The sequence below is a fragment of the Engystomops pustulosus genome, chromosome 11 (genome assembly GCF_040894005.1).
Source record: "Engystomops pustulosus chromosome 11, aEngPut4.maternal, whole genome shotgun sequence".
NCBI lineage: Eukaryota > Metazoa > Chordata > Amphibia > Anura > Leptodactylidae > Engystomops > Engystomops pustulosus.
Window position 1 is genome coordinate 36,133,489 of NC_092421.1, and position 27,482 is coordinate 36,160,970.

General features: G+C 42.9%; 1 protein-coding gene across 4 annotated transcripts in view; it reads left to right on the plus strand.

Moving 5' to 3' along the window:
* Nucleotides 1-27,482, plus strand: part of CCSER2 (coiled-coil serine rich protein 2) — a 101,901-nt gene that overhangs the window by 3,649 nt on the left and 70,770 nt on the right. For 3 of the 4 annotated variants that reach the window (XM_072129479.1, XM_072129480.1, XM_072129477.1), the window contains exons 2-3: nucleotides 22,352-23,714; nucleotides 27,109-27,311. In XM_072129479.1, coding sequence (XP_071985580.1) covers nucleotides 22,385-23,714; nucleotides 27,109-27,311 — 1,533 coding nt within the window. In that variant the 5' untranslated portion in view covers nucleotides 22,352-22,384. Of the gene's footprint in view, nucleotides 1-5,648; nucleotides 5,792-22,351; nucleotides 23,715-27,108; nucleotides 27,312-27,482 lie in introns of those variants that run through there. The other variant, XM_072129478.1, reaches the window with a different exon arrangement.

A 27,482-nucleotide genomic window follows, 5' to 3' on the forward strand; every position in this document is an offset into this window, starting at 1 on the left:
CCCTTAGGGTGATGTCACACATGGCGTTTTTAGGCCGTTTTTAGTTAGAGCATTTTCAGATCGTAAAAAACGCATGCGCCTTTTGTAAACACATGCATTTTTGTCCAGTTTTCCGATTTTGCGCAATTTAAAAGGGACAAAAACGCATGCATTTTTTACCATCTGAAAACTAAAATTGCCCAAAAACGGCCTAAAAACGCCATGTGTGACATCACCCTTAGTAAATGTGCCCCATTGTGCGCGTGGTCAGTGTATGAACACGACTGCCGACCATAAAGTGCACAATGTCCATTACCAACACTACCTGCTGAAGGATGTGACAAATGTAATGAATATATTGGTAGGAGGTCAAAGGTATCACCATTATTATCTGTATTTACCAGCCATATTATTATTATTTTCACTTTGGGTTAGCTGCATATATGTGGCCAGTGTTTATTCAACATATCAGAGTACCAAAAATTTTCGCCTTTTAGTCCAGTGCGCCTTATATATGAACTGTACTTGCAGACAACAGCTGCCTTGAACTGTGCACAGGTCTGCCACCTGCTGGTCATTCATCCTTATAATCAGATGCGCCTTATAATCCGGTGCACTTTATAAATGAACCTAGACGTTTTTGCAGGCATTTATTGATGGTGCGCCTTATAGTCCGAAAAATACGGGAATCAGTAAAATGTCTGCCAAGATCTGTCACAGATTTTAGTCAAATACATCTGGAAGGAATTATAGAGCAAATGCTGTATATTCACACACTAGCTGGGAATAGTGTATACACACACATAGAGAGCTCGGCAGTTCATTGCTTATGGTTCCTGCCCTCCATGATGGCACAGTCAGGTTATGGGAATGAGAATCTGCAGCATGTACTACCTCGGATGTCAGTAAAGGAAATTTACCATTTGAAAATGGTCATTCTGACCCAAACATAGCTCTGCATAGAGGTAGGTAAGCTGATGCTGGAGGTGGTCTAGTTTAGGCACAGAAATCGCAGTTTGTCCAAAAATTGATTTATACACTAGGCAAATGACCCTTTGGCTTAATTTTAGAAGAAAGGAGTCCATGGATCATAAATATAAGAAGATTAGCACAGTCACGGTGCCGGGATCTATGAGTAAGTGTACCTGGTTTATCATGATGGATTGTATGGGAATAGGTGAAAATATACAGTATATCGTCCGGATATATGTCCCCATAGACACTTTTTGTGCTCAGCCGAGGTACGGTAAGCACACACGTATAGGGCCAGAAGATCTTTTCCCCTTGTTTATGGCCAGGCGCTGTGCCTTCCTATGGAGATGGGAGGGCTACATAAGCCATATACCAGGGATTTTTCAGGTCATGAAATAATAAAATGTATATAAACGCAATGCAAGTGGGTGAAGCTCGGCCCGATCACATACGTGTTGACATTGAAATGCATGTGATATGTGACATGATGTACACAATGCTACTTACCGATCACATGCTTTACAATGAAAACACATGCGATTGAGCCTCCCCCACTTGCATTGAATTTGCGTTTCTAAATACAATGCAAGCGCAACATGTGAATACAACCTGGTTGCAGCAAACACCCATCTCTAACACCCACGGTTGATGCTAGCACCGATCACAGGTGTTAACCTCTTGATTGCCTACGGCAAAGAAGGAATGGGTGCCTCATCTTTGAGATCTCATGTTGAGATCGCCCATCGATGTCATCGAGGAGCAGTGATCGGTTGCCATGACAGCCTCGGGTCTTTGTTAGTCCCGAGGCTGCATAGTTTCTGATGATTCGTTACATTGAGCCAGTGGCTCGTTGCAATGAATCCTATGTAAAAACACCATATACTGCAATACCACTGTGTTTCATTATATGGTAGGAATGATTGGACCGTCTTGGGTTAAAGTACCCTAGAGGGTCTATGAAAAAAATTAAAAAAAAAGTTTAAAAAAACTTTACCCTAGAACTGATATAAAACTAAATAAACTGTAAAAATCACAAACATGTTAGGTATCGCAACATCCCAAAATGCCAGTTTTATCAAAATATCTAAACGGTTATTGCCGGCGGTGAACCACATAATGGAATATATCCCCCAAATTCCCGAAATGTGACTTTTACACCATTTTACATAACATACAAAATGTAATAAAATGTAGTCCTCAAAATGGTAGCAATGAAAACGTCAGCTCATGTCTCAAAATATGACACCTCACACCTCTTTTGATGCTAATAACTTTTTCCTACTGTGGTGTATGAAGATATACCATAGCAGGAAAAAGTTATTAGCGTCAAAAGATGGCGAAACATTGTTTCATATTTGTATACATTGTTTTTATTTGTGTAAATTTATTGAAACACAATAAAACCTATATAAATTTGGTATAAATTTGCTCACTACACGGAATGGAAGGGGGTTAGGTTAAGTGGCCATTCTGGAATGTGTCCCCTGCCTTGCATAAGAACACGTGGGTACAGGAGGACACCACACCTGTATTCTGTTGGCTTGGTTGAGTTCCCAAATGTATATTATTAGAGAATCTTAATAAGCATAAAGGTGAGCCTTCCCAGGACGGTGTGCAGGGAAAGGTGCCTTATATAATGTACATTATCTTTACATTTCTTATTTGCTAAGTGGGTGTAAGATGTACTTCTTATGTGTCTGCTAGATTATACCTAATATTACTCCTTCTTCATCCCTGATATCTTTCCTATTTCCAGTGTCAATCATGTCTATGCAGAGGTTGGCCTCATGCAGAAATCACACAGAAATCCTGGGGCCAGTTATTTCAGTCATTTTGAGCCAAAACCAGGAGTAACTGAACACAGAACAGGTGGCACTTTTTCCAGTGACATACTGGGGCTTATTTACTAAGAGTCCGTGGATCGCACTTTCGGCAGTTTTCGGGATTTGTGCTGCTGTGACAGGGATTTAGCAAGGGATTTTGTCGCACACGATCAAATTGTGGCACAGCTGCGCTGGCTTTCATGCAACGGAAATCGGGGGCGCGGCGTTGGACGATCCGACTGATTAGGACTCAGCGCGGGATTTAAGATTCCATTTGTGACGCAAAACAATGCACTTGCATACACCGGAAAAAGAAGGTGAACTCCAGCAGACCTGAGCAGGGCAGCGACACATGCAGGATATCAGGCGCACTATCTTAGTGAATCGCGGAGAATGTGCATTCCGATCAGCTTTGTAAATATATTGCCGCGGCCGATCCCTGGAGTTGCCGATGTAATGGGAGGTATACTGCCATAAGGAAAAAACTGACGTTTTTACAAATGGCACTGGCACGTTCCGTTTCGTCACACTGAAATCCTGTTATTCAAGGGTGCACAATAATTGACGTCAATTATGTGACAAACTTTGTATTGCATGGGCAGTGCACCTGCGAGCTCGAGGAAAACCCTGCGCATCTACAGCCACTGAATGTAACTCATGGGTAAATGCGTCTGTGAAGCCGCCTGATGAACCGCGGTGCCATCGCTGAGCGCACAGGCTCATGCCCAAGCGAGAAGAAGCTACTGACATCAGAGCTAGGGGGGTGTGAGTGCAAACCCTGTGACTGCATGTTACAGCTTCCTAGACTTATATGTACTCAGGATAACACATTCTCTAATTCACTGTTATAAACAAAAATACAGCATTTCACAGATATAAGTCCAACCTGTCTCTGTCAGTGCTGGTGTACACAATTTCAGTTTTCCCTAGACACGTCCCTGTAACTTCTGACTTTAGGGTCGGGTGGCCACCTTCTTGGATTTCTGTGTGACATCGGGCAGTGAGATTTCTGTCTTTTTCTTCTCTGATCCTGTAGCCACCCCCCTGCATGGAGCGTAGAGACTCTTACATCCTGCCAGGGGGTCGTGAGCAGAGGGGAGCTACAAACTACAAGCTACAAGAAGATAAATGATTCGGGGGGAGGAGGGGCAAGCACATACCTATGAGATGTAGCAGAGCTCACAGTGTAAGGGTGAAGACACACATGGCGTTTTTGGGCCGTTTTTACTAAGTGCGTTTTCAGATCGTTAAAAACGCATGCGTTTTTTGAAAACGCATGCGTTTTTGGCCGTTTTTCATTGCGCAATTTCGGAAAACGGACAAAAACGCATGCGTTTTTTGAAAACAGATGCGTTTTTTAACGCATGCGTTTTTAACGATCTGAAAACGCACTTAGTAAAAACGGCCCAAAAACGCCATGTGTGTCTTCACCCTAACAGTGTATAAAAGTCTGTCATGCCTCTGTCAGCCTATGAGTAATAGAAATCTCATCTCTGATCTGTCACATCTCTTTCTATGTGTCAGTGCGTTAGTACAATGTTAGAAGCCAGAGTGTTTACACCTATACCCTGATAATATAACCAAATTGTCACCCTACAAAACTAAATGGATTATATTGTGTCTGCTTAGTGAGTCCCCACCCACACCCTGGGATTTTGCACTGAGCAGCCTAGGGAGTGATAAGAGCTAAAACAGTAATAACACTGAGTTACATTGTAAAGTAATGAGTTAAAATGATCTTTGTGTTAACATCACTAGGGGATTGAGATGTGAGAAATTTCTTTTGTGGGAAAACCCCTTTAAAAGTATTTTTAGAGAGAGGCTGTAACATTTATCATGAATAAAACACAGTATGCAAAGTTGTAAAGGTTCCCGTTAAGGGTATGCTATATTTCTGAATATATAATATATGTATATACACACATATAACTTTCAGACGTGTCATATGACTTCACTGTATCCGTCTCTGTTCCTCTGTGCTGCGTGCACCTGGGTTGTAAGGCAGGGTTCACACTATTTTTATGCCTTACATTGTAGGACACACCTGGTGGATTCTTGATGTGTCCGTACAACATATGTATATGTTTATACAGTGGGCTACGTGGCCCAGGGAGCCCTCCTCTGCCCTGATTGCAGGGCAGGAGTGAACAGTCATTGGCTTTTGTTGATGAGGGGATGTTTCCCGAGTGATGTCGCAGTCCTTATATGGACAGTGACATCACTGGGTCCTCCCTCCTACTGAGTGCCGTATCCACTTAGCGAGGCTGGGGGGAGGGATGCAATACGCTGTATCTATTGTCTCCCCTGAGTGTATACATCACTCTGCAGGATGGAAAAACGTAGCGAATACGTTGATTACTGGTCAGACTGAGGCAACGACTATCCCTCCGTCTGCCAATATATGTCAATGGGTGCGCTCAGCGTATACTTCTGGGGCTTGGCCTAATATGTACTTATATTGTGGTCTTGTAGTGCCACCTCTTGTCTGTGTCATCTACATGTTACATTACGTTTGACTATTAACATCAGAATATTTTTTTTTATTATTATTTTGTTCTGAATGTTATGTTCTCCCCTTTGCCCATCCTTATTACTGGTGAGCTGAAGTAACTGGCACCCAGATGGTTATGTTGCTTTGGATGACCAGTGCTATATTAGACCATTCCACATCTCGTGATTCCATCTTGCTCCGGTGTGTTGTGGCGTGACTGTGCAGCCAGTAATATCACCCGGTGACTGTATCCTGCCCTGTTACGAGAGGGCTGGGACGCACAGGGCTTGGCATCCTTTTGATGATTCTGACGTGTATGATGCTGCAGCATCTGCAGAAACCTCATAGGCCCGAGGATGTGTCATTGCAAAACATAAGCAAGGAGTCGCCTTCAACCTGTGCACTGCATTAACTATTTATCACCAGGAAGATGACTGTGCTCTTCTCTAGCCTACATTATACTGGGAAACACAGTTAGATGCTGAAGGCCTGGAGGAAGATGAAGGTCTTCTCTATATACCAGAAGGTAATGGGAATGTATATTACATATGGTCTTGGCCTTATAAGACATTTGTAGTGAAGATGTGATGGTGTTTCCACTTTTCCAGGAGTTTTTTAGGCTTATATCCATGTGATCTAGCTAAATCTTCAGGGCACTTCATTACGGGAAGAATTCAGAAGTTGTAACATAGTGTGTAGCATAATATATAGGAAGCATTTGTAGAATGTGAACCATGTAGGAGTCTGGATTCCCAGAATGTTTTGTCTGCTGAGAGTCATACAGAAGAGGACCTGAGGAATCTCTCGTGTATTAGGATAGTTGTGTCGTCTGGTACCTGGTTATCAGGTATTGTGTTAAACTTTAGAACTTTGTGAATCTGTAGTTGCAGGTTAAAATGTATCTGTGTTGAGTCACATTTGGTCTAAACTGCAATACCAGGTTTAGCCTATAGACAAGGGTGGCGCTTTCTGTGGAGAAAAGGACTTTAATCTAAAGTTGGACTTCCTTATACTATTTTTTTTTAAAGCTTAGGTATGGTATATATCTACTGCTAAGGTGTATATATCTTCAAATGGTGAGGAAATGCCATAAAATGAAACATTAAAGGGAACCTGTCACCACATTTTTCACAAATACAGCTAGTGGCAGGTTGCCATAGAGCTCTAGTAAGTAACTGACCCCATTATTTTAGCTAAAATTTGTTTTCTTCACATCTCTATAAATCATCTTTATAATTTTACCTTGTATTCAGGGATATCTATAGCGAGTAGAGAGGGGCGTGGCCTCCTCAGACTGTGGCCTCATCCCCCTGTTTTCACAGCATGCAGCAGTTATGTCATGAGACCGGGGTGACATCATCTCGGGTCATTTTAAGCCAACTGTACCCCATAAATATATATATTCACATGAAATCACAGCAGCTTTCGTGGAGGCATGGAGAGAAGTAGAAGTCCATGCCGACATGATGTAATTCCATGTGATCAGGTATATGCATGGTGTACAGTTTGCTAATGTTAGGAGGCTAAAGGACCTGAGATGATGTCACTCTGGTCACATTACATTGCTGCTGCATGCTGAGAAAGCATGTTGAGAAGATGCTAGATTCAGCCCGAAGAGGCCACCACGTCCCCATTTACTCGCAATATGTGTGTATGTATATATATATATATATATATATATATAGAGAGAGATAGATAGATAGATAGATAGATATTTATAGATAGATAGATATTTATATATATATATATATATATAGATAGATATATATATATCTATATATCCTGGATACCAGACAAAATTATAAAGATGATTATATGGGGATCTGAGGGAAAAATTATTTAGCTAAAAGTAGGGCCCTATGGGAACCTGCCACTAGCTGTATTTGTGAAATGTGTTTTTTCCTTATCCACAGCAGTCATATCAACCATCATATGATCAGTAATGATCTGACTGCTGGGACCACGACTGATCCCAATAATGGACCCTCAGTAATCTGGAAAATGGAGGTCCTGTTCTCACTGATGTGTTGAACGTGCACACTGCTGGCCCATCCCATAGTATGGGAGTTTTGGAAACTTGGATCTCCCATTCACTGTCTGTCTAACGCGAAACACCGGCGGCTCGTTCCCGATTGCAGGCGTTTCCATAGAAACGCCGATGCAATCGGGCCGAGGCTGCAAGCGCAGACAAAGCGCCACGTGTGGCGCCGGCTTACGTGGCGGAGATACCAGAGTTCTGTGTTCTTCCATTTCTTACCCTCTTCTACTATTGAATGGACTGGCAGTACACAAGCTCTACCTGAAGCTCCAACTGTTACTAAAAATGGGGCCCTTGTTCCTCGGATTGCTGGGGGTCCCAGCAGTCGGACCCTCCCCGATCAGCTTGTTATTTGTTATCCCGTGGATAGGAGATAACATACAGACTTGGTGAACCCCCTAAGTTTCATAATCTCTGCAAAAAAAACGGTATAAGCATAACTTGCCATTCAGTCCATGCTGCTCTATAGTTTTGGTTTTTAGTTCTCCATTATCTGCAATTATTGGCCTCCGTAGTGACCTGTGCACAAGCAATCTGACCCGGCTTAGGCCAATGATGAGTTGGTGCTGCTGGATGCACTTGGTGAAATTGTATATAATTTACATTTTTGTACATTTAGTCTTATAAGTGCATTTTTTGAATTGCGAGTCTACATTGAATAATTTATGAGCACTCGTACTTCCCTCTGATAGTCTGAGTCTATCACATGCTTGTTTGGCTTTCTCGGATTTCTTGAGATAGTTTTCATTTGCAGTGTTGCTGTAGTTTCATTATTCGGTTACATTGTAAAGTGCTTCCCTCTCTTAATCATGTTAATGTTGGTTGAAAAAATTCTAGCGATACAAGAGTAGCTTGTGAGACTTTAACCACATCCTTGCTCGAGTTTTTTTGCTGCATCAGTATTTAAAAATATTCTCAGATTTATGACAAAAATTGAATAAACTAAAGAAAACACAGTATAGTTAATTTTGACAAAATCAATATTGCAGGGGATATTAGTAAAGTTTGTAATTTATATTACCGCTCAAAAGTTTGGGGTCACCCAGACAATTTCGTATTTTCCATGAAAATTCAGACTTCAAATTAGTTGCAAAATAAATAGAAAATATAGTCCAGATAGTGACGAGGTTCAAAATATATATATTTATTTCATTTGTAATAATAATTTTCTTTGTCAAACTTTGCTTCTTCATAGAATGCTGTCTTTGCTGCATTCTCAGCATTGCAGACCTTTGGCTTCTAGCTGTTTATTTGCTGAGGTTATCTGGAGAAATTTCCCCCCATTTTTCCAGAAGCCCCTCCCCCAAGTTGGATCGGCTTGATGGGCACTCTTTGCATACCATATGTTCAGCCTGCTTCCACAACAGCGCAATGGGGTTGAGATTTGGTGACTGGGTGGCCGCTCCATTACAGATAGATACCAGCTGCCTGCCTCTTCCCTAAATAGTTCCTGCATTATTTGGAGGTGATTTGGGTCATTGTCCTTTTGGATGAAATTGGCTCCATTCAAGTGCTGTCCACAGGGTATGGCCTAGGCTGCAAAATGGAGTGATAGTCTTCCTTATCCAAAATCCCTTTGACCTTGTACAAATCTCCTACTTTACTGGCACCAAAGCAACCCCAGACCATCACATGACTTCCACCATGCTTGACAGATGGCGTCAGTCATCTTTCAGCATCTTTTCACAAACTATGAGTAAGTGTCCCATGTTTATCATGATGGATTTCCTTTACAAGGGGGATTGAGTATTTTTTCCTCTCCAGTAATTGTGTGACACAAGTTTCTTAATACCCGCTTCACCCGCTGCCTATGAATAACCTGAAAGCAGTCATTTCTTTACTGTTAATTTGACGTGCCGGACCTTAAATGCCATTGTAGGAACTTGAAAAGCCTTTTGTACTCCAAATACCTGTAGCACAATATATTTTATCGGTAACTGTACCCCAAGGTTTTACTCTTTTCTGATAAGATAAAATTCCTCTCTGCTCAGATTTCCTGACGTTGCTGTTCCAGTTAATGGTTTGCAATTATTTCCATAGTGGAGCATTTAGTGAGGGATTCAGTAACTTCTTGCTGGAATAGTTTATCTACAAAATCCATTAAGTGAAAAATAATGGACGGTCTGGCAAAAAAAAAATTCTATTACTTAGTGCAAGGCTTTAAATATGGATAAATGGATTGCTTTTGGGGAAACAAAGTATTACAATTGAGGTTTCATGGAGCCCAGACTTCCCATTAATATTACTGTAATAGAAAAGCCAAAAACAAACTAATGTTGATAAATCTGCAGGACTGGAAAAATCTGGATAAGTACTGCAAGGATGGGATTTTACCCTATTAATTGTATTCTTCCTTTACACAGGTTTACGTTTATTGCTATACTAATCTGACACCTGAGCGCTTCCTCTTGAGTTTCGAGGTTCATATTGGGAGCTGCTAAATTCCTCAGACTGTAAAAAGCTCCCAAACAACATAAAATAGGGGGAAAACGTCATATGTCACTAAAATCTACCTTGATGAACCATCTATTCTGTTTAGTAGGGCTATACACACATGCCACCCATGTCTTCCTGTTTCTTTCATAGTAAATAGGTAAGTATCATTGTAAAATAAAAAATGAGTATCATGGTAAATATTCACATTCTAACATGGAGTAGAATACGACATGCTCTGGGTATTTACTCATAGGCACAAGGCTCAGACACAGTGCTGGGGAATCCTTAGGGTGCGGTCACTCGTTACGTTCTTGGTCCGTTCTTGGTGCGTTTTTAAACACAATGAAAACGCATGCATTTTGTCATGTTTACCATGCATTTTGGCTGGTTTGAATCCTGTATTAAAATTTTCACGGTGGCTTAAACTTTCACAAATGAAAATAAACAGAGCCAAACCAGCATGGTAAACATGCAAAAATGCATTTTAAAATGCACCAAGAACGGACAGAGAACACCCTTAACATGAGCCCATAGCAATACCACAATACCACAGCTACAAAAAAGGCTGTAGCACCTGAGGAAAAAACAATGGGGTACATTTACTTACCCATCCCGTCGTGATCCCCGAGGTGCGTTTTCCAATGAGGATTCGGAGCTGCCGCGATTCACTAAGATCGTGCATCCAATTTCCTGCATGTGTCTCTTCCCCGCTGAGGTCTGCCGGATTGCACCATCTTCCTCCCGGTGCATGTGAGTGCATGGCTTGCGACACAATTTTGAATGTTAAATCCCGCGCTTAGTCCGAATCAGTTGGGTTGTCCAACGGCCACGCCCCCTATTTGTGACACATGAAAGTTGGCTCAATTGTGCCAAAATTTAATTGTGTGCACCAAAAACCCCAGTTAAATGTGGCACAAAACGGAAAAAGTCAGGAAACCCGACGAAAATGCGGTCCGCGGATCCTTAGTAAATGTGCCCTATTGTGTGCAAGAGGACTTAAAGAGAACCTGTCATGCAAATTAACCCACCTAAAATACTTCATTAAACAGCAGTGCCCTTTTCCCTAAACAGGGCTGGCACCAGTACTGTGCATACCAGGGCAAGTGCCGGGGCCCTGGGCTCCTGGGAGGGCCACATAAAGCTGTACATAATGAATCCAAGGGATGAGGGGGCTGTATCTAATGAATCCATAGGTGGTGAGGGGGGCAGTATATAAAATAACCCTGACACGGCTGTTTGGAATGATAAACTAGGGAATATTTTAGAGAGCAGGAGACTGTTTCAGTTTCTGAAATTTTAAGTGAGTTCACTGCAAAGAGGCCCACTGGAACCTGGAGCTGACCCTGTCCCTAAATGTTTCCTTTACATGGCTGTAATGTTCACAAGTCAGTTAGTGAATGTATATGTAACTCACTTGATGATACAATGGAGTCCTGCATATACAGTGTTTACTGCATTGCCCTGTAAAAAAATGTGATTATATACCAAGCGCTTATAAAGATAATTTAAAAATTCGCAGAATAGAACTTAAAAAATGTACCTGGACATTCCGGCACCAACGAACGTCACTAAGGGGTTAATTTTTAGTGTTCGGTAGTGGTTGGTTACGTATACGCAGTGTACTGTTGTTGTTTATTGTTTACATCTTAATTCATTTTGCCTCTTGAGTTGGTTTCAGCAGTAAATGACTTGACAGCGGTTGGGTTTAGTATTATTTGGTAAGTTGTCATTAAGTGATGCCCCGTGGCCCTTCATGTGCTTAGCCTTTGTCTCAGCCAGGCCACACCTATGTAATAATGATGATTCATATTATCCTCTGCGTTACATAGTCAATAAAGTAAGGATTTTATATAATCTTCCAGACTCACACAGAAGAATGTGTTTCCTTTTGGATTAATCCTTTTTTTTTTTAGCTTTATTAGGTTTGTGTGTAAAGGAGGACTCTACAGAAAAGATGCGGGCTCAGGTTTGGCCTAAGCTTGTATAACACCTTAACCATAAAGATTCTTAATGTCTGAGGGGCCATTCTGTCTATTTTGTGGTGCTGTTACCCTGACTTCAGTTGTTTTACCTATAACTACCAAGAAATCACCCAAGGCTGCACATTTTACACATAAATCATCTTCACTTAGTATTACCCCTTTTACAAATGGTCTGTGCTAGAAAAGGAATGTGTATGATGCCTTTAAGGTGTATTCTGGGGTCACATATACTGAAAATAAATGATTGTGTGGGACCACTAGTGATGTGATGGTGAGCACCTATTGTGTGGGACCACTAGTGATGTGATGGTGAGCACCTATTGTGTGGGACCACTAGTGATGTGATGTTGAGCACCTATTGTGTGGGACCACTAGTGATGTGATGGTGAGCACCTATTGTGTGGGACCACTAGTGATGTGATGGTGAGCACCTATTGTGTGGGACCACTAGTGATGTGATGTTGAGCACCTATTGTGTGGGACCACTAGTGATGTGATGGTGAGCACCTATTGTGTGGATACAATGGACAATTAGTTTGGCCGGCCAGTGATATCTAGAGACACATTGCTCATGTTCAGCCATGTTCAGATGATGGTTGGCCGAATAACTTTCCGTTCCTTCAAAGGTCTTTCCATGTAAGAATGTTCAGAGACAATGGTCAGTTCCATCTAAGGCTAAGTTCCATGTCCAAACCTTCAATGCAGATTCCGCAGCAAACTTCCAGATGCATGACACGTAAGGTACCGAATTCCTTAAGGGAAGTCTAGTAGACCACTTTATAGTCAGTGGGGGAGATTTTTCATATGTTCTGTGGTAAAACTATTCTAATTGTCTATGGAAACAAAAAGAACTGTTGTAGTTGCCCATTGCAAGCAATCAGAGATCAGCTTTAATTTTATAAACGGCTGTGGGAAAATGAAAGCTGAGTTCTGATTGGTTGCCATGGGTAACTAGAACAGTTCTGCTCTGAGACCCTTCTGATAATTCTCCCCAAATTGGTTACATCAATGAAGTTATCAATTGCTACAATCACAATCGATGATTGCTTTTTTCAGTGGTTGTTTAATCTTCACCGTATTTCTATTGAATGTGAAGGGGCTTCCAAGGACTAAAATATTTGGGATTGGTGGGAGTTTGACACCCACTTCCCCCACTGTTGCTTATCTAGCACTGTACTGTACATTTTATTGTAGGCCACCATTGTAGTAGAGTTGGTAATCCGTAATCTCAGAAACCCCTATTCCTTTTTTTTTTTACCTACAGATCTGATTGGTTGATTAGATGTTTGTTCTGACCTTGAACCTGTGTAAACATGCTTGTGATCAGCTGACTAAAAAGTGGCTTCATGCTTTCTGCAAAATTTACGTGAACCTTCCAACTTTCCATATAAACAGGCGGTGCTCCCAATGGCCAGTAAGGAAAAGGGAAAGGGAACAATCATAAAACAATGGATTCCATTCCTGGTAGTTTGTCCACCAGACAGCAGGATAAAAAAAAATATTTAGAAAAAAATTTAGCATTGGTAAAACCTTGATCAGCATAGTTGATTTCTGGGTAGAGGACAGTTACTGCTTTTGGAGACCCCTTTGTACTGATGGTTGGTGGTCTGATGGCTGTGGAGACTTGTATGATGCAGCATGTCTTATTACTTTATACAGAGGTATTGTATGTGTCTACATGGGATGAAGCTGAGACATGCTTCCATCAGCACCTTCTGCTTATGGTATAACATATGCAGATTATATTATTACATGGATCTGTCATTGGGTTTTATCAGCTGCATTATTAGCTGTATGTTATGATGTTTTATGACTGAAATCATGACTATCCCTCCACCGTCATACACTGCCCATTCTTTCTATCCCACGGAGTGTGAACAAGATTTAGAAAGTCTAAACATGTGGAAGAAGCTCCTTTACCTTTACATTCTTGGCTTATGTTGTGCATATAGGAACTATAATGGCTTCTGTATAAGAATTTTACTTTCATCCACGTGTATAGTTTTGCTTCACTTTTGTTTCCCCTAAAATAGATTGCATTGTCTCACGTTACCTGAGTATTATACATTTTCTTGGCTTATTAGGCGGTTTCATGTCTTACATCGACCAGTGACAAGTCCTTTACTCTCGATCCGTTATTGAACCACACACGTGTTATCCAGAACATGATCTATTCCTCATTCATGATCAGTGACACTGAGCATTTCAGCTTAAGATGAACCTATGACGGACTCTTATCCCAAGCTGCAACCGATTGTATCATGAATAAAAAATAGATCACTTTCTGGATAATCTTCCCATATTGACCTTTGGGTGCTTAAGGTTTACATCCACGTTTTTTGGTATCTGCTCTCCAATCTGGCGGTGTACACATCACAGACAACTCCTTGCCTGATTGCTTCCTATTTATACTGTAGCCCACAATGGTTTTGTGCCACATATTGCATAGAGAGGGCTTGGGTTTTTCCTAGTCAAGCATATATCTGCCACCACTGTCGGTGGATTATCCATTGGCTTTTAAAATTTGCTAATCTGGTGGGTGTTACCAGAGCCCGACAGTGCTGCAGTTTCACCCCCCAGTAACCCTTAAAGAGAACCCGTCATGCAAAATAACCCCCTAAACTAAATATATTTTCATAAACTGCCATTAGAGAGCATTGCCTCTATCCCTTTATTGTCCCTCTACATGCCTGTAACCCTAAGCAATGAGGTCCTAAAGCTGTATGCAAATGACCTGTGAAATGTCCAATGAAGCATTAGCATATTCAAGCTGTCCACTCTATTCATGAGTGGGAGGCACATCCACACCCCCAGTGCATGACTGACAGCCTGTATAATGATGCGAGGCTGTATAATGATGTGCTTCCTGGTGCTGGTGGCAACGCCCCCTGCAGCCTGTGTGTGTGTTTAGGAGAGATACAGCAGCTCCAGGCAGCCATGTTACAGCAGAACATGTCAGATTCATGTGTAGCTGATGTCTGTGTTTCTCACCTGTATATTAGGAGGATGCAGCATGTCAGCAGATGCAGCACACACACTAGCCATGCTTTACCATACATTACACACAGACATGAACAGGGGGAGGAGAGGGGAGGGGTAACAGGGGTGACATCACTGCCTCTGACCATGTGACCAGCCTCATTTACATGATAAAGAATAGATGATTTTACAATGAATAATGTATGAAATAACTAGATAAAGGCTGGGATGGGATCCTTGTGAGCTGCTCCAACAGGTAGTGGTGACAGGACTAGTGACACAGACCTGATGACAGGTGTCCTTTAAGGATCATTAGCATAATTTTAAATGTTGGTTTTAGAAGGAAGGAGGCAGTGAATAAGAATTATAAGAACATTCCCTCAGTCACAGTGCCTGGATCTATGAATAAGTGTCCCTGGTTTATCATGATGGATTTTGTTGGTTGCTTTCCTTTAGAGGCATGATCCAGGGAGCGCTATTACGCAGGTCCAGACCAGAATACACGATCATTGAAACCGAAATACCAAGCTAGTTTGGACAGTGGATCACATTTCTGATACCACGGTCCCCTTCACCTCTTTTAGTGTGCAGGGAGCGGGTTGGCCGGTATAGTACTGATGTCTACCCCTTTTACTGTATGAAAGCCATGCTGAGCCGTAGAAAGTTCAGGGGATTGGTTGTGTGGAGGCAAAAATACCAATATTGACTTTATTATTCTTTCCATCACAAAAATTAGAAAGCCCTTTAAAAACCTCAAAAGACTCAATTAATGGTAACATGAATCATAATTGGCCAACAAAAGACGGGATTGACAGACCAAAGGGCCAGATATACAGAAAAATGGTTATTGTGAACTTTAGAAGTCATTTGACGTCATCCTATAGAAGTTGTTCCTTAAAGGGTATCCGTCTTATAATGGAAGCACTTTAGAGCCATGGAAAAGGGCAGAGCTGTCCTTTAAGCCCTTTCTTGTTAAGTTTTACACATAATAAACCGTGTTCTTGTTGGTACAGGAGCAGGCTTGAATCATTGTTTATACCCTTTGTGAAGACCGGGCACATTGCTTTTCTAGTCTCTGCTTCCTAATCCTCGGGGCTATGGACTTTGGTAATTTGTGCTCCTATAGAGTCTTGATGGTACAGTAATAAACCTATGAATTCAGGAGAACAATGGCAGCTGTTTGCTAAGTAATGAATTGTTGTAGACGAAATTTCCTTCCCGTAGAAATCTAATGAACAGCCAGAGATTGCACACTTTAGTGAATCCGGGGATATTGTCCACCGTTGCCTTTGTGCAATGTCCTTTGATCTTTAATAACACAGTTATTCTTCTATTTTTTTTATTCCTTTTTCTCTCTAAATAAATTATTTGTCCCGTGTTGACCTTAGCGTTTGGATATTGTGCTGCGATTGTACTTGCCCGCTGACCCGTTTTCAGCTCCCGACAATGGACTGCCTCGGCTATGCATTTGTCTGGACCAAATGCTTGATGAAAAATGGACACAATAATTCACTAATAAACTTGACCAGGGTTCTCAGGTTTTCACTATATAGGGCATGATGGCGAACCTTTTAGTGACCAAACTGCAACCCAAAACCCCACTTATTTATCGTGAGGTGCCAACCAAAAATTAAAGCAGTAACTTATTGCTCCCTGTTCTTCAGCAACTTTCAATGATATTGGCCTCCTGAGGACAGCAACACAGTACAAAAAAAAGATGGAAAATTTGCATCATTTTAGCATCCTTCCAGTGTCCCTCTGTACACAGAGAATTGTGGGGCCAGCAGGAAGTCCTTCAGAGATAATTTGGCCCTGTCTATTCATCTCTCCCTCTTCCTAATGTCCAGAGTAGCGAAGTAAGTATCACTTTTATATATGAGTGAAAGCCGAATCTTTTAAGTTACTTGCAACTGCAGGAAGATTCTTGGAGTCCTGTCTGGAGCGATGTACCATAGGTCCGCCACCACTGATATAGGGGATAGCAGAGCTCCTGTTGTCTCTTTGCCAGAGCCAATTAACAAGTGATCAGTGCGGGGCGCTGAATGTCCGACAACTCCCCCCGCCACACACACAAACACACGCATGCATGTACACGCGCACACACACATGCATGCACACACACACACACACACACACACACGCATGCATGCACGCACGCATACACATTGATCTGATAATGATCCCAAGGATAGCTCTTCAGTATCAATGCACATAGAAAAGCAATTTATTCTTGTGCTTTTGTTCCATAGATTCATGATGGAAGGTCTCACCTGAAGCATCTATGTTGGCCTGCTGGTTGTGGAGTAGTCACTGAAGTGGTTACTGAGGGGATATTATGCCGGACTTGATATATAAATAATGCAGAAATAATCAGAGCTTTTGTTTGAACAGACTTCATGCTGCCTGGTGCTGAGAGCTCATTGTGCTGGGATAATCGTTTGAGCCGTAGAATCCTCTGTAAATGTGGCTCTTTGTGTAGAATGAACTGACTATAAGTTCCAGATCATTTCATGTGAGTGGGAAACTCCAAACAGGAACCACTTCTGTTTATATAATATTACCTGTAGTTTCTCATAATTCCATAAAATTTAAAGGGGGTTGAGGTTTTCCCACAAAGAAAAGTTAGCCCCCCCACACACACACACAGATCAAGGAAATGAGGGGTCGCTCCGTCAGAATAATGGAGCAGACGACCGTGCATGACCATTCTGCTCCATTAGTCTCTATGGAGCTGACAGAAATTGCCGATCTTTGCACCCGGGGATAGGGCCTAACTTCTTATGTGGGCAAACACCTTACTAAAGAATTGTATGCTATTAAGGTATAAAGGTTACTGGGGCATCACCTGGCCTCCAGGAGATAACTATATTACACTCCTCCCGATCCGCAGAGATGCCCCCTTGTGCGTCCATGATGTCGGAGGTAGCTACATGCCTTGACCAGTGCATGGGCAGTGCGTCCCTTCAGTCCGATGATGGGAGCTACTGCGTGTGTGCACAAAGTATCCCTCAAGGTGGCAGAACCCAGGGGCACACTGTCATGGCGGGCCTGTCATGGCAGAGCTGCAGGGGAGTATGATAGCCTAATACAGTGATGGCGAACCTTTTGGAGACAGAGTGCCCAAGCTACAACAAAAACCCACTTGTCGCAAAGTGCCAACATGAAAATTTAAGCAGTAACTTATTGATCCCTGCTCAATCGCAGGTTTTAATCGTATTGGGGTCCTGAGTTCACCAATACAATAGAAAGATGGAGAAATTTGGATTGAAGCTTCCCTCCAGGGTCGCCTGAAGAGGAAGAATCAGAGGATCCAGAGCAGGAGCTCCAATGACAATCCATCTCTATCCACACCTTCTGGCTACTCCTGTAGTCCTGGGAGCCAAGGCTCTTGCTTTAAAATGTTGCTGAGCATAGCACTTTCTCGGCTGTCTTGGACCACAGGAGGAAGCCTTGAGTACTATCTGGCAAACTCTGTGTTGGGGTGAAGGCCTGGGTGCCCACAGAAAGGGCTCTGAGTGCCACCTCAGGCACCCGTGCCATAGGTTCGCCACCATTGGCCTAGTATATGCCCCTGGAGCTCGCAGAGGCTAAAGGACTCCCCCAGTAGCCTTTCAACATCACAAGCATGTAACTAAAGAAGGATTTTACAGACGGAGCGGCCCAAACAATGCTTCCGCAACCACAGCTTCTGGGTGACACTGGCATGTGGAAGCTGGTAATGGATCTATGTTAAGTAAATTCCTTGGGGGAGGGTGGGGGGTTCCTTTAACTTTTCTATATTGTACAGGTATGCCTTCCCCAAATGGTTCACCAAATGGTGAACATGGATTTAAGTTGTGTACTCTGATGTGTAATTATGATCCTGGAGGTGTAGCACATTAATTATGGTTCCTTAAATAGTGCCATTAAGACTGAAATGTATTATAGGGACAAACCTGATATTAAAAAGTTCCAATACATTGTATTAAAGGTATATTAGGCTACAAGTAAAAGTTTCCATTGTAGTTAATCATTATGAACTGGATTAGAGTACATTTTGTTTCATATAGCAGGCCTCAGTGTCACTTTTTGAAGACTAGAGTAGCCAATCACTAGATTGCATGTGTTCGGATTAAAAGGAAAATTCCATACAGGACTGATGTGTGTAGGTTCTACCTGTTGGGACGTCACCTGTCAAAAGAATTGAGTTCCCAGATCAGAAGGCTGCTCTGACTATGAACTAGCTTCCCCTTTATGTCAGATCTATAGGTGTTATGGGTATTAATGAGTGATATATTGGATATTGTAAGGCATGGGACTTTTTTATATGAACCTGAGGGGGTGAAAGAGTAGCAATCACCCTATTATGTTGGGCCAGCATGGCACCTACCATTACAACCCACCCTCCCAAACAGTACAGCATCACAAAACAAGGAGTATTAGCGGAGGTACATCAGAGATAACATCATACATCATTATGCAATTATTCCTCATGTACAAGAGTAGCGATCTAACAAACCCCTCCCCAACATATAAATGTATAGAACAGTAACCGACCTGGCTGAGTGGTGTCAAGAGAGCAATGAAGTTAAAGAAAAAGTAGCAACAATGGTTAGGTAGCAAGGTAACCTGCCACCCTACGTCTGGAGATTGAGGAATCCCTCCTGTTGACAAATTTAAAAAATTGTTTTTATTCAGAAGCTATGTGGTTACATCACGTATATAAACATGGGCCGGTGCTAAAGGAAATGTACCATCAGAACCGATCATGTATAAACCAGGGACACTTACTCCTGGATCCAGGCACCGTGACTGTGGTAATCTTCTTGGATTTGTTATCCATTGTATCCTGCCTTCTAAAATCAACTTTTCTAATTAAAAGGATCCTGGAAAACCTTTTTTGCTGGGCTGTGATAACAATATTTAGGAATATGCTTTACAGCAGCTTCCACACCCTGGAGCGCGTTAGTCTGGATATGACTCATTGAGGCCTATGGAAAGTTTTCTGGGCACCTCTGCAGGGAGGAGGAGGAGTATAGACGCTGTGATGAGCTGTATCTTCAGTAGTGGAGGCAATGAAGGTGTTTTCCATAGATGTGTCTATTGTAATCATGTCTGTGTTGTTAATGAGGTGACCGTCACCTGAACTTAAACATCAGTTGTTCCTGCAAAAAAAAAATTACTTACATTGACAAAAAAAAAAAAAAAAAAATTAAGGGTGTCAAATAGCAGTGATGCACGTGTACACCAGGGAATCTTCCGATATACAAACGTAATGGTGCAGATTAATCAAATGTCTGAAAGTCAGAATATTTCCAGTTGCCCATGGCAACCAATCACAGCTCCCCTTTAAAATATTCATGAGCACTGGTAAAGTGAAAGCTGAGATGTGATTGGTTGCCATTGGCACCTGGAAATATTCTGACTTTCAGACACTTGACAAATCTGCCCCAATGTGTCCATGGACATGTACTGTCCAGCATAGGCCTCCGTCTCATCAGTATAAATTGCATACACTGTCAGTAGCCTGCACTATTTCATCCTGCTTTGTGCTACAAAATAGCCATTAAGCCAACCTATCACCAAGAATTAGCCTATGCTGTGCAGATTTTAAAAATGTCTTTGACAGCATTATGAGTAATTTCAGTACTTTATAAAACTTTATTTCACATTACCTGGTTCCCTGGCAGGAGTGTGGTGAGTCTCTGGGGAGGAGCAGCTACAGCCTGTGTCTTAGGGTGCGGTCACACGTGGAGTTTAACACATGCTTTTCAAAACAGATTGCAACAGCTGAAGAGAGATTTGCCCAATTAAACAACATTTGTGTTTACAAAATGCTATTGATAACACAATGTTGACACTTGTGTTAACATAGCGATAACGCATCTACTTGTTAACACAATCTTTGAAACGAATGCGTCAAACGCCACGTGTGACTGCACCCCAAGTCTTCTCTCCTCCACACTCTTCCAGCTCCCTCCCCCCTTTCCACTTCCTCCATTGAGCAGGCAGAAGAGGGATTGGGAGGGTGTTGAGGAGAGCAAGAAATGCATCAAGTAGACTGATTTTCAAATTCAAGATGACCTGTGACTAGCACGTGAGCTAATCAACCACCAGCGAGCACATTTCCATTGTGCTATTTTTCTTCTATTTAGCATTTGACAATGTGGACTGAAGTCTACCGTGTACACTTACCTGATGGTTTAGAAATGTCTCTGGCTGATATTTAGGCTGCATGTTCATGTACATGTTCTCCAGTCCCTCTGTATTGTGTGACTACTCATCTGTCACTCATTGAGTGTGACTTTCCCCTCGGATGTGATATTGATTACTGTCCTCAAGGTCACTGTAGCAGAGACATAGGAGCTGACATCCTGCTGGGGTGGATTACATGCCCCTCTTTTCCCTGATGTGAACATGTGTGAAACGCTTCCAAGGGTGTTGGATTACACAGGATAGGTCCTATAGTTATTGATGTAAACACACTTGGGGGGGCCTGTCACATGTCATCTTTTCCTTTTTTTTTTTCTATGTTGTGTGTTTCCTCTATATTTTTCCAAGAGTAAATTGCCAACAGGGTTTGGGGGATCTGTACCTATCCCTTTCTGCTACTGCCAGAACTTATTGGACAATATCACAGCGTCTAGGTCACACACCAAATGGTAATTGACAATTTATTCCTAAATTTCTGGGTTTATAGTTGAAATCTAGCACCATACAAAGTTATAAGAATTTAATTGTTATTAGAATTCTAAATTTTCATGTAGAGTTTTCTACAACCGTGAAAGGGAAGGTAGCCTTGATATTATTTTGTTATTTTGTTTTTCTAATATTTTTATTTTCTAATATTTTTTTTTAACTTTATGGGGAGAAATAATTGTTTTTAATGCTACTCCTCCAGTTTTCCAGCAGAGATTATAGTAAATGTGACTGGCCGGGTGTTCATGCTCTGGCCAGCCCTCTACCCGCCCTGCTCCCTCCCCCAACACACCCATAGTGGCTTGTGTATCAGTGAGAGGGAGAGGGAGATTCTTATGTGGCTTAGTGGTTAGCATTACAGCCTTGCAGCGCTGGGGATCTGGGTTCAAGTCCCAGGGTCAACATCTGCAAAGAGCTTGTATGTTTTTTCCATGTTTGCGTGGGTTTCCTCCGGGTCCTCCGATTTCCTCCCATGCTACAAAACATACTGGCAGGTTGATTAGATTTTGAGCCCCATGGGGACAGGGAATGATTTTTTCTTATTATTATTATTATTGTGCTTTCTTCACCATAAATCTGGCGGGAAAGGCATAATGAATCTCCCCCTATGTTCTGTCCTAGGTTATGGGGGCTGCCAACTTGCCTTAGCTGTAGTTACAGCATTTATTCATATACAGAAACCTGTAGACAGTAGTCTAGAGCGGCTCATTGTGATCTTGTGTTGGATGTCTGCCTCAATCAGGTATTGATGAATGACCATAATCAATCATTTAGTTGTAACAATAGAAATTGTGTCAATAGTCTGGATCCCCTTACAAACTTTTAAACCACAAGCAAAGATGGTGCTCTCACTTCTTCCTATAATGTCTACATATTGTACATAGTACGGTAAATAACTACCATTGAAGTGAAAAAAATGTTCATTTCTGATGCGTCATGGTGTTTTAACCTTATTTCTTGTATTTTCCTTTAGATCTAATCAAATTCTGAAGGCACCTGTCCTCTGATGGAAGAAAAATTGCAGCTTCGAGCCCCTTTAGGTTCCAAATTACCTAAATTTGGTGGGCCCAAGTCTTCAGGAAGTTTTCTCCAGCAGGCTCCCATTGGCACACATTCTGCTTTGTTGAGTAAATCTAACCTTGTAGGAGAGAAGCATAGTGACCATGACAGGACATCAGGATTTTCACTGAACTGGAGGAAACTGAATTGTCAACAAAATGGACAACTATCTCGAGAGCCTCCTAATGCTGTCACAGAAAAAAGGTTTCCTCAGTACCACATAGCGGCAGAAAAGGAGCCACCAAAAGCCATGAAGCAAAGCAACATGTTGTTGTCACAAAAAGAGGACCTGAATGAAAACGTGCTGTCACATTCTAATAAGTTTTCGAAAGGGACACAGTTTGGAAGGACTCCCTACTCCGGGCTCAATGGCTGTAAAACTCAGGTTAATGGATTTTACACAAACAAGCCCCCGACAGGTTTACATAGACCAAGAGCGAACTCTGCTACTAGTAGGAACTTTCCAAGTAAAGCATCGGCCATGGACAATAAACCTTTCTCCAATGTTAGAAGATCCCAGAGCTTTTCCCACTCTGTTCAGAACTCTTTGCTTTCAGGTGCACCTTTAACCCGGTCTTATTCCTTTAACCGAGAAGTGGATCCATCCAGGCCTTACCAGTCACAACATATACCCATGCAAACCACTTTCAGACCGAATGCTGCCACAAGGACTGTTAAGCAATATGGACTGACCAATGGGAATAACCCACAGATGAAGTCTAGTTTCACCAGGACATATCCCTTAGGGTCTTCTCTTGGGGTAAAAAAATCAGGCTTGTCAAATGTTCCTACTGTCACCGTCCCTCTGGGCTACAGAATGAACCGTCCATCGCTGCAAAAAACAAATAGATTTCATCTGACCAGGGAGAACATCTGCAACGACAATAAAGGTGCGCCTGCTACCACAGAAATAGACAAAATTGTCCCAAATAACAGCTGCCAGGCAACACGTACACCAAGTGAGGACCTGGCAGAAGAATTGGATGTGGATAATTGCTCTTCATCTGAGAACCTGGATAAAGAAAACTGCAAAGATAGTTATTACAGCGAGGATGTCGATGAGTTCTCCATTTCTTCCTTGTCGTCTTCCGACAAGAATGACCTTAGTGAAGACTTTAGTGATGACTTCATAGACTTGGAAGATGGGAACAAGACTATCATCGAATCTGAGGACAAAGTGACGGAAAAACCATCAGAAGAGTTGTTGGCTGAATTAGAGAACAAGAAACCGGTGGACATGAGTCATTCCGATGAATGGATAGATGTGAATATTTCAGGTAAATTTCACAGTATTTTCTTATTTTGGTCTCATGCACACGAGCATTTTTTGAAAACTAGCCGTACAAACGTATCAGGGGAGATTTATCAGAATTGCATGAGAGCAGAACTGTTCTAGTTGCTCACGGAAACCAATCAGAGCTCAGCTTTCATTTTATAAACAATCCTAAACAACTAGAACAGTTTTACCTCAGACACTTCTAAAAACTCTCCCACATAGCCTTCTATGTGGCATGTTCCTGGTGCAGTGCACACACCATGCCTCACTGCAGGAGATAGGGCAGGACCTATTCCAGGACCTCTGGGAGCACTGCGGCACACTCCAAGGGTCACATGATTAGTGGAAGCAGGAGGTCCCACCCCTTCAGTGACATCACACTCCCAGAGTCACATGACTAGTGGAAGCAGGCGGACGCGCCCCTTCAGTGACATCACTCTCCCAGAGTCACATGACTTGTGGAAGGAGGAGGTCTCGCCCCTTCAGTGACATCACACTCCCAGAGTCACATGACTTGTGGAAGGAGGAGGTCTTGCCCCTTCAGTGACATCACACTCCCAGGGTCACATGACTAGTGGAAGCAGGAAATCTCGCCCATTCAGTGACATCACATTCCCAGGGTCACATGACTAGTGGAAGCAGGAGATCTCGCCCCTTCAGTGACAACACACTCCCAGAGTCAGATGTCTCGTGGACAGGCAGCAGGAGGTTCCGCCTTTCATTGACATCACACTTCCAGAGTCACATGTTTTGTGGACAGGGAGCAGGAGGTTCCGCCCCTTCAGTGACATCACACTCCCAGGGTCACATGACTAGTGGAAGCAGGAGATCTCGCCCCTTCAGTGACATCACACTCCCAAGGTCACATGACTTGTGGAAGGAGGAGGTCTCACCCCTTCAGTGACATCACACTCCCAGGGTCACATGACTAGTGGAAGCAGGAGATCTTGTGCCTTCAGTGACATAGCACTCCCAGGGTCATATGACTAGTGGAAGCAGGAGATCTCGCGCCTTCAGTGACATCACACTCCCAGAGTCACATGACTAGTGGAAGGAGGAGGTCTCGCCCCTTCAGTGACATAGCACTCCCAGAGTCACATGACTAGTGGAAGGAGAAGGTCTCGCCCCTTCAGTGACATCACACTCCCAGGGTCACATGACTAGTGGAAGCAGGAGATCTTGCGCCTTCAGTGACATCACACTCCCAGAGTCACATGTCTCGTGGACAGGGAGCAGTAGGTTCCGCCCCTTCAGTGACATAACGCTCACAGGGTCACATGATTAGTGGACAGGGAGCAAGAGGTCTCGCCCCTTCAGTGACATCACACTCCCAGGGTCACATGACGAGTGGAAGCAGGAGATCTCGTGCCTTCAGTGACATCACACTCCCAGAGTCACATGTCTCGTGGAAAGGGAGCAGTAGGTTCCGCCCCTTCAGTGACATAACGCTCACAGGGTCACATGATTAGTGGACAGGGAGCAAGAGGTCTCGCCCCTTCAGTGACATCACACTCCCGGGGTCACATGACTAGTGGATAGTTAGCAGGAGGACGTGCTACATTTAGTGGGGGGCCTCCACCAGATTTTGCTTTGAGGGGGCCCCCGTCAACCTTAATCTGGCCCTGTGAAAGAAGGCATGGTGGAAAGGATATATCATATCTAATAGTCCTAGTAGTTTACTAGGAGCTAGGCTCCTTCAAGCTCCTGAACACTTTGCTTTGTGATATGTTTGAGTTCATCAATAACTTCTTTCGCTCTGTAATATTTCTTTTTATATTGCACCTATTATATTTGCACTCATACGTCCAGCGGTTTCCAAGCTGCCAACAATACATATCAAGAAGAGCCAATCTCAGTAACTACACAGATCTCAAGAGACTGTTGGCCCTGTGTCAGGAAATGTGCTTCTGGTTGCACAGGTCGGACAACCTTAAGTTTTAGTCTCCAACCACATTAGAACCAGTGCGACTATGTATGATAACATCCTAAATATGACATGGACAGAACATGTTATTAACCTTGTGAATCTGTCAGCTCTCCGGTCACATATAAACTAGGCAAATTACTTTGTAATGTTTTCTACCTACCTTTGCCGTGAGTACACCAGGGAGGTTCAAGGATGAGGGTGAGAAACCTGGTTGCAGGACCTCATGGTCACCTCCATGGTGCGCTGATCATCTGAATTCTCCGAAGTATTAGAGAAGTAGCACTTCTCCTAATAGGTCATATGTTTAGTTGTATGTGTGAGCGGGTAAAGGAAACCTACCATCCGGAATCTTCCTAATCTGATAGTAAGTCTCTACTAACATGCTGAGCCCTTAACTATCATATGCTAATTCTAGAACACTTTCTAACTTGATCTACAATTTCTATTATTAATTTGCTTTTTTTTGGCAGAGGCTACTGGGGCGTGGAGAAGCCTCTCCGGGGCTGTGGGGACAAAGGCTTCTCCACACCACAGGAGCCCCTGCTGTCCCTCCTCCCTGCATGCCCTTGCCATGCACTGTATCACCCCCGGCTTTTTAAAATTCTGTGCATGCACAGTAACCCCTTCAGTGCGGCTGCCACGATATGCACAGAGTTTGAAGAAGTTGCTGGTGAGAAGGAGTCTGCCAAGGAACCCTAGGGAGGGACTACTAGGGCGTGGCCTTACTCCCACAGACCCCGAGAGGCTAATCCACGCCCGTATAGCCTTGTAGGCTATAAAAATGATATAATGTGTGGTTCAGGTTAGAAAGTGTTATAGAATTAGTAAAAGATAGTTTAGGACTTAGCACATTAGTAGAAACCTTCCATCAGATCTACCTTAAAGAGCACCTGTCACTAAAGTAAGCAGCCCCTAGCGCTACCCCATTATTAGCAGGGTTAAACTTCTGATAAAGCTAGCGCACACTGCACTGCCATACCCTCAGAACTCCAGACCGCTGTGAGCTATTCATGAGGGGGGTCCGAGGCACTCCCCTCTCCTCTGCTTCTTCCCCGGAACGCCCCTCCCACGCCATAGGCCGGTGGTGACTGCCAGGCTTCATGCGGCAGTCCCCATCTCCTCGTACCACCCCCTCATGAATATGCCGGGCCGCTGTAAGCTCATGCAGTGTTTGCTAGCTTTATCAGAAGCTTTATCAGCTAATACTGGGTTTACTCTAGTAAGCAGCTCCTGGAGCGTCTTTTTAGGGTGACCTGTCCCCTATTCCCTGCTGTACAGGTGGTCAACTGTCTTCTTAAAGGTGTATCCATCAGAGGTCTCAGAGACAATTACCACTGACTTATTAAAGGCATCTTCTGCATTTCTTAGTGATCTCTAAACTAAGCCTCAAGTGCAAATATGTAGTAAGAGGATAGAAATGTGTACATATTCATGTGTCCTTTATGTATTTCTCCTCTAACCTATACAGTCCAAAATGAAGAGGAAACAATCAGCAGCCCACATGGAGAGCACAGGATTTCTCCAGACATGGATTATCGAGATCCGTCATCCCTGGAACTTTCTCCATCCGACAGCTCTGATGGAACTTACATGTGGGATGAAGAGGGGATGGAACCTATAGGAAACATTGTTCCATGTGGAAGCTATGATTCCTCAGAAATGAACAGCCTGGTAGGTTCTGTCATGTTCTCCTTCAATGTTTGGCCCCTTGGTCTTCTGTTTACAGTTGAATTGTTGGAAATCCTTTGTCTGTGGTGACTGCATCGGCCGGTGAGAAATGGATTCCAATTTCTATGGCATGTGAAGCAGGTCTATCTAACCAACCTTTCCTATGGCAGATGT